This window comes from Hylobates moloch, unplaced genomic scaffold (genome assembly GCF_009828535.3).
Source record: "Hylobates moloch isolate HMO894 unplaced genomic scaffold, HMol_V3 SCAFFOLD_1512, whole genome shotgun sequence".
Lineage (NCBI taxonomy): Eukaryota > Metazoa > Chordata > Mammalia > Primates > Hylobatidae > Hylobates > Hylobates moloch.
This window is the reverse complement of record NW_026653787.1, coordinates 1-7,673: the sequence shown is the minus strand read 5'-3', so window position 1 is coordinate 7,673 and position 7,673 is coordinate 1. Positions and strand designations below refer to the sequence as shown.

The following is a 7,673-nucleotide window of genomic DNA, read 5'->3' as shown; positions in this document are numbered from 1 at the left end:
CGGCTCCCTTTCTCCTTAATTTACTGATTTACTCAGTTTCCTTACTCATCAGTTGACGTATTTGTTCAGTGTAGCCAACCAGACTGCGCTGTCTTCAGCCCATCATCTCCTCACTATGCCCCTCCCACCTCCCCCGCCAGGCCCTCCTGCCCTTGCCTATTTGAGCCCCAGTCCCTCCCCACTGCCCCTGACTCCGTGTGCCATGTATGCCAGGAACATACCAGGACACGGAAGGCCAGCTCAGTTGCACACCGTGCCCCAGCAGCGACGGGCTTGGTCTGGCTGGTGCCCGCAACGTGTCGGAATGTGGAGGTGAGTGCGGGCCTACCCTAGAAGGAGAGGTGGTGTGGGGGTGGGGGGTGGGCGGGGGCTCCTCCTGTCTCTGATGAGGCCCTCCTGTCCAAGGCCCAGGTGCCTGGTGTGGCCACAGAGTGTGGTATTTTCTAAAGTTCCTTGTCCTTTCCAAAACCCTTCAGGATGTCTGTGCCGTCACCACTTACAAAGCGCATGACAGATCCCAAAGCATCAGCAGTCCCGGCCTGCACTACAGAGCTGAGTGCTGCACCGCACTCGGTGTGCTCTCAGAATTGCACTGTGCCCTTTGGAAAGGACTTCACAGTGTGCAACTTACGGTTTCTAAGGGAGGCACATAGGTGCCTTTTGGTGGACCAGACAGCTTCCATTTTATGGAACATTCCATTACGACTGGAACACTTTGCAGAGTGTATCTTATACTTGAGCAGGAACTTTGCTCCACACAAAGAACTTTATGATGTGCCCCACAGACGGTTTAGGAAGCCCTTTTTCAATTTACCAAATGCAGTTAGGTTTGCAAAGAGCTTTTGCATTTACCTCCCTCTCCCCACTTAACTCCATCTGTGAAGCTAGCTCAGTCTCCCCATGAGCCTTTCTTCCCAGGCCACTGAGTTCCACCCAAGAGAATCCGCAGGGAAGCTTCTCAGCACCCTGAGAAGCACAGTGCCTGTGAGGGTGGGGGAGTGGGGTCCCAGGATACTGGGGACCTCCAGCTTTCTCCCGGTGACGGAAGGGCTCAGAGCCCAGCCCTGAGTCCGTGCAGGCTGCCGGCTGCTCTCTGGCCCACTGCCCGCTCCAGGACTGTGGTCTCCACCCCTGGGGGAGTGGCCACTGGTAGGAGATTCGGTGTTTGGGTGGAAGCTGAGAATCCCAGGGTCTGGGCTGAGAGGATGCTAAACCCGCCCCTCACTCAGTGCCAGAATACTCTCTGCATCCTGAGTCTGCTGGAATGCTAGAACATTCTTTATGTGGAGCTGAAATTGGCTTTCCTGTGGTCCCCTCCCTTTGTCTCAGAGGTGCCCTTGAGTACCTCAGAAACCCTCCCCAGACCCGCCTCCCTCTGCTCTGGCCTGGCCCTGCTGGTGGACCAGGCAGCGTCACCCTGAAGCTGAGCAGGTGCTCCTTCTGCAAAGACCCTGGTGCAGCCTGCCCCCCGGGGAGAGCCCCTCTGAGACACGTGACCCGCCCCTCCACCTGTGGGTCCCCTTCCTAGCTCAGCAGCAAGGCCTCTTGCTCTTCAATCCCCAGGCCTTCTTGCTGGTGGGAGAAGGAAAGCCAGGCTTGACCAAGGCCGCACATGAACCGCTGGCAGCATCCGGACCAGGGCCCAGCCACCTGCACCCCGGCTGCTTCGCTCTCCCCACCCCGTCCCCACCCCAGGCCTCGGGTGCCCGGTACCTTTTCCAGGGCCAGGCAAAGGCCAGGAGCAGGGCCTGAGACCACCCACAGCCTGGGCCCTCCAGTGCCTCCTGCTCGCCTGAGCTGTGACCTCTGACTTCCAGGCCAGTGTTCTCCAGGCTTCTTCTTGGCCGACGGCTTCAAGCCCTGCCAGGCCTGCCCTGTGGGCACGTACCAGCCTGAGCCCGGGCGCACCGGCTGTTTCCCCTGCGGAGGGGGTTTGCTCACCAAACACGAAGGCACCACCTCCTTCCAGGACTGCGAGGCTAAAGGTGAGCATGCCCCCCCACCATGCCCGCCCACCCCGAGAGGCTTCCCCGAGCCCCTCTCATTTCCTCCACGTGGCAAACCTCCCAGCTCAGAGGAGGAGCTGGAGCTGTCAGGCATGGGCAAGGGTGACCCACTGTGCCCTGCATCAGGACAGGGACACCTTATAGCTGAGAGCTTTCTGAGCTCCAGGGGGACAGCAGCTCCTCAGAGCACTGGGCAGGGCTCTGGGGACAGGAGGCCTTGAGCAGCATGTAGATGGGAGGTTGAGAGGGTGAGGAGGGGGCAGGAGTGTGGGGACAGGAGCAGGATCAGGGCATCACCTCAACTGCTGTCTGTTCAGGGCATCTGGTCCCACCCAGGTCTGCATCCCGTCTTCCCTCACTCACCAACTCCCCCCAAATCCTCCCCATTCTCAGCTGCTGACCCTGCCTCCCCACCGTGCTCCCTCTCAGTGTCTGTCCGTCTGTCCAGGTGGCCTGGCCCTCAGCCCCCTGGAGCCAGCCACATCACCAGATACTCTCCTGCACATACAAACTGTTCCGAATTTGCCCATTTAAAAAAACTGAAGCCAGGTGCAGTGGCTCACGCCTATAATCCCAGCACTTTGGGAGGCCAAAGTGGGTGGATCACCTGAGGTCAAAAGTTTGAGGCCAGCCTGGCTAACATGGCGAAACCCCGTCTCTACTTAAAAAAATACAAAAGTAATTAGCCGGGTGTGGTGATGTGCACCTGTAATCCCACCTACTCGGGAGACTGGGAGGGGAGGATAGCTTGAACCCAGGAGATGCTGGTTGCAGTGAGCCAAGATGGCGCCACTGCACTCCAGCCTGGGTGACAGAGCGAGCTCCATCTCAAAAAAAAAAAAAAAAAAAAAGAATTGCCCACCTCTAGCCCCCCGCCCCGCCACCCCTCAGACTCTGGCTGCCTGTCTCTCCTGCCCCAGCAACCTTGTAGAAAGAGGGTTTGGCCTTGCTGGCTCCACCTCCCCTCCTCCCTGTCTTCCCTGCACACCTCCGGTCGCATCATCGCCCCCACTATCTCTGAAAATTGCTCCCATCAAGGTGGCCTGTGTGGTCCCTGTTTTGCTGAAGCCAATATCACATCAATCTGCCATGTGACTCCCACGCCAAGGGCTCTTCCTGGCCATGGCGGAGTGAGGGTGATGGGAGGTCATGGGGCGGTGGGGAAGAGCCTTGAACTCTGTGCCAAAACAGACCTCGAGGACATGAGAGGTCCTGGGGACAGCTCCCCAGTGCTGCCCTTTCCCTGCACCCCTCCACACCCACCACACTGCCTTGTGTCCCCCGGCAGTGCACTGCTCCCCTGGCCACCACTACAACACCACCACCCACAGCTGCATCCGCTGCCCCGTCGGCACCTACCAGCCTGAGTTTGGCCAGAACCACTGCATCACCTGTCCAGGCAACACCAGCACAGACTTCGATGGCTCCACCAACGTCACACACTGCAAAAGTGGGTGCTGCTGCTCTGCCGCAGGAAGCTGGGAACACAGGAGGGGCTGGGCAGGTTGTGGGGGCGGGAGGAGACCTGATCTCACACGAGCTCCACGAAGACACTGGACTCCTCCTGCTCCATCCCGTCTGCTTTCGGTTGCCTTGCATCCATCTGGAGGCCTGTGGCACCAAAGGGGCAGCCCTGGCTTGGCCCACTCTACGGAGCCCACAATGGTGCCCATCGTTCATCAGTTCCCACTGCTCACCCAACATAGCCCGAGCCTCTGCCCTGAGCCAGGCCCTGCCCTAGTTTCTGGGTCTGCTGGGGTAGCTGACAGCCTACAGGGGCACTGACGGGGCCACTAGAGAGGGCAGGGCTCCAGGCCCTCAGTGCCCCTGACAAGGCCCAGCCACAGAGAAATAGGGTGGGCCTGCAGGCATGGCAGCCCAGTAAGAAGAAGCCCCCAGGCTGGGCCTCAGGGAACCACAGGCGTGAACAGGGGACCTGCCCTCCTGCTCTGGGGGCAGCCCAGGCAGGGTCCCCAAGGAGGATGGGCTAAGGGTCCCAGGGCTGGTGTGGGAGGGGACAAGAGCACCTTCCAGCCCTGCCCTAGGCCTCCCAGGTGGTTAGAGGCCTGGCCGGCCAGGGCCCCTGCCCAGCGGAGCCTGATGAGGCCCTCGGGCCACTGTGCCCACAGACCAGCACTGCGGTGGCGAGCTTGGTGACTACACCGGCTACATCGAGTCCCCCAACTACCCTGGCGACTACCCAGCCAACGCTGAATGTGTCTGGCATATCGCACCTCCCCCAAAGCGCAGGATCCTCATCGTGGTCCCTGAGATCTTCCTGCCCATCGAGGATGAATGTGGCGATGTTCTGGTCATGAGGAAGAGCGGTACGTTGGGGGCGGAGGGGACTAGAGGCAGCCTCAGCCGCGTGTGCACCCCCGTCTCGCTGCGGTTCCGCCAGGCGGGATCGCTGCCTTCACAGGGCAGAGAGGAGGGCCCTGGGGCTCAGGGGACCAGCCCCTCAGAGTCCACCTGGGAGGCAGGGTTGAAACCCACTTGGGTCTAAAAGCTGGCTTTACAGAGTTCTATGGAAAGATCTGGAGAGCTTAGGGTATTCCGAGAGTGGATGCTGGGACGTGGTCAGGCCTGGTCTCAACTCCGGCCAGGAGCCCAGCCCTGAGCCCGGCCCTCATCCCAGTGGCAGGACCAGCTGCAGGGCCCCTTCCCACCGCTTTCTGCCGCACCGCTCAGGGCGAGACCTCAGGCTCCAGCTCCATGGGTCTCCTCCCGCCCGCTGAGGTTTGGGGGACAACACGGCCATCCCATGCAACACACAAGATACCAGCTCAGAGAGCCCTCCCCACCCCTCTGTGAGCCCTGGACTCCGGGCCCATCCGCCCCATCAGGGCTCCTCTTGAGACTTCAGGGAGTGAAGGATGGAATGGCATGAGAGAGGACTGGACTCAGCAGTGGGTGTGACCACATGTGTGCCCAGCTGGCCACAGCAGCAGGAATGCCTGGGAGGCCCCTGAGCACCCCCCAGCACCAGCCAAATCCCTGCAGCGCACCTGTCCAGGGGACCTCCTTGCTGTCGGGCTATGGGTGCCCATGTGAGCAAGCTCCATGTCTGAGTGTTAGGGAAGGAAGAGCAGGAACCCAGACACCCACAGACACTGGCCAGAGAACATCTCTGGGTACACAGCGACCACAGAGACCGGCCAGAGGAGGGCGTGGGGAGGGGCCTGAGGTCTGCTCCGGGGCTGCTCCGCCAGAGCTGCGTTATCCTGGGCAGGAGTTGCTCAGCGTAGCTAATAAGTAGACAAATGTCAGCAAGGCTGACGCAGCTGACCAGCCAAAAGCCGCAGTGTGCAGATGGGCAAAGGACCGGCCCGGGACCACCTTCCCCGCCCGTTCCCCTCACCCGCTCCCCTGCCCCCAGCATCCCCTCCTTCTATCCCCCACCACAAGGCTGAGCTCAAGTGAAGCCCATCCTGTCCCCCATGAGGGGGCTCCTCGGGAAGGCCCCCAGGGAACCGTGAGGCCTTGCCGAGGAGCCCTTAAGCGGGGAGAGGCTGGGCAGGGCTGGGGTGCTCCCACTGTCACCGCGTCTGAGAAAAGGATGGTTTTCGGAGTTTGGGAAGCTTTACCTGCTGGTCACATGCTGTGCCCACGCTGCCGCATTCGGCTCCTGATTTCCTCCTCGGGAGATCAGGGCTCAGTGGGCCTTGCTGGTGCATTTGCTCTCGGGGAGAAGGGACTTCCCAAGTCTGTGCCTCTGGTCCCAGCAGTCAGTGCCAGTTCATCTCCCACGTCCTCCCCCAGCTTCCACTCCCGCCCTGGCCTTGCACCAAGTGCAGGCCTGAGCCCTTTCACCGAGGAGCAGTTAGCTCGAGAGAGATGGAGACCCACTGACAGAGGGCCTGTGATAAGGGGTTCACCAGAGCAGAGCAGGAGCTTGGGAGGGGATGGGGGGGCAATCAGGGAGGCTTCCTGGAAGAGGGGACACAGAGATGGGTCTCAGAAGGACAAGTAGGAACCAGGGTTGAGGGTAGGGAAGTGCCTCAGAGACAGAGGGAACAAGCACATAGACTAAGCTGTTGTGTTTGGGGAACCAGGCGTTCGGTGCAGGTGCTGGGCGGTGGACTGGATGGGAGGCAAGCGGCCCAGGGCAGGAGGAGCTGCCCACCTGGGGCGGCTCAGCAATGATGCTTCACCCACAGCCTCGCCCACATCCATCACCACCTATGAGACCTGCCAGACCTACGAGAGGCCCATCGCCTTCACCTCCCGCTCCCAGAAGCTCTGGATCCAGTTCAAATCCAATGAAGGCAACAGCGGCAAAGGCTTCCAGGTGCCCTATGTCACCTACGATGGTAAGACCCAACTGTCTTCATGGCCCACTGTGCACGGCTCAGGCGGGGCCCTGGAGACACAGAGATGAGTCGCACGTCCTTGCCCTCAGGGAGCTGCGACCTGGCAGGTACAGACCTGGAAGCAGAACGAACACTATTAGTGGCCAGAGCCAGACAGGCCGAGGGTGGTACCGGGTGGTACAGGCAAGGCAGCGGTTAGTGGCATCTGCAGGCTTCAGCTGAGGTGCTGCCCAAGCAGGGTTTTGAGGGCTAAATAGGGGGTTCTTAGTGAAATCCCGAGGAGGACAATACAGGTGGAGGGAGCCCCAGGTTCAAAGGCACAGAGGCAGAGCTGTGGCCAGCCATAGCCCGGAGCCCGTGGCTGGAGCAGGGGAGGGAGGGCAGAGGCTGGAGGTGAAAGGGGAGCACGTGGGTCTCAAGCCCCTCGCCTTCCTCTCCCCCTGCTGCCCCGCTGCACAGAGGACTACCAACAACTCATAGAGGACATCGTGCGCGATGGGTGCCTGTACGCCTCGGAGAACCACCAGGAAATTTTGAAAGTGAGTGAGTTTATTGGAAGGGAATCCACGTAACCCTGGGATGGGGCCTGTGATGAGCCAGGACCGCCCCTGCCCCAGCCCTGGCCCCTGGAGGAGCAAGGGAGGATGCGTGGTGATGGCAGAGGAGCAGGAGGCTTGGGGAGTCCCAGAGCCCTAATGGTGGGGACTGGGTCCTGCACATCTGTCCCTCCAGACCAGGAGGCCTGAGGGAAGCTGTTTGGTGAGGACGTGGGGACCAGGACCTGGTGATGTGGCCTCAGGCACGCTCCTCACCAGCTCTCAGCCTCACTCGCCTCATCTGTAGAATGAGGGTATTCTGGGGGGTGTCTCAGAATCAGTGGGATCTACCCAGTGCTATTGTCACTTGGAGCCCCCCCTGCCGCTGGGATTGGGCTCCCTCCTCTTCCTGCTTCCAGCCTGGAGAGGCAGGGCCGCCTGGTGTGTCACATGGTGGGTACTGGCCAGAGGTCCAGGGACCCGGGACTCACCCAGCTCAGCCCTGGGCAGCAGCACTGTTAGCCCAGGAGCCCCGGGGTGTGGAGGACAAGGGCAGGGCTGCAGCGCTCCCGCTGTCACCTCTTCTGAGAAAAGGATGGTTTGCAGAGTTCGGGAAGATTCACTTGAGTCTCCCCATAGTCTGTCAGTCACATGCTGCTGCCCTCGGCTCCTCATTTCCTCCTCAAGCTGCTTGGGCAGAAGCCAGGGATGCATCCTGGGCTCTTTCCCCCCAATCCCTGTCCCCCTAGCTGTGCCCTGGGAGCATCGCTCCCAAACTGGAACGTCCTGACGCTGCTCTGGGAACACAAACCTCAGCC

The 7,673-nt window shown here is 60.9% G+C and overlaps 1 protein-coding gene across 1 annotated transcript; it reads left to right on the top strand.

Annotated features, from left to right (window-relative positions):
* Window positions 1-201: 201 nt before the first annotated feature.
* On the top strand, window positions 202-6,858 carry LOC116464748 (signal peptide, CUB and EGF-like domain-containing protein 1; the record flags this gene model as incomplete). The annotated part of the gene is made up of 6 exons (XM_032148008.2): window positions 202-312; window positions 1,818-1,985; window positions 3,295-3,456; window positions 4,136-4,333; window positions 6,167-6,319; window positions 6,779-6,858. Coding segments are annotated over exons 1-6 (867 nt in total), but the record flags the coding sequence as incomplete, so codon positions are not given.
* Between the last annotated feature and the right edge of the window lie 815 nt (window positions 6,859-7,673).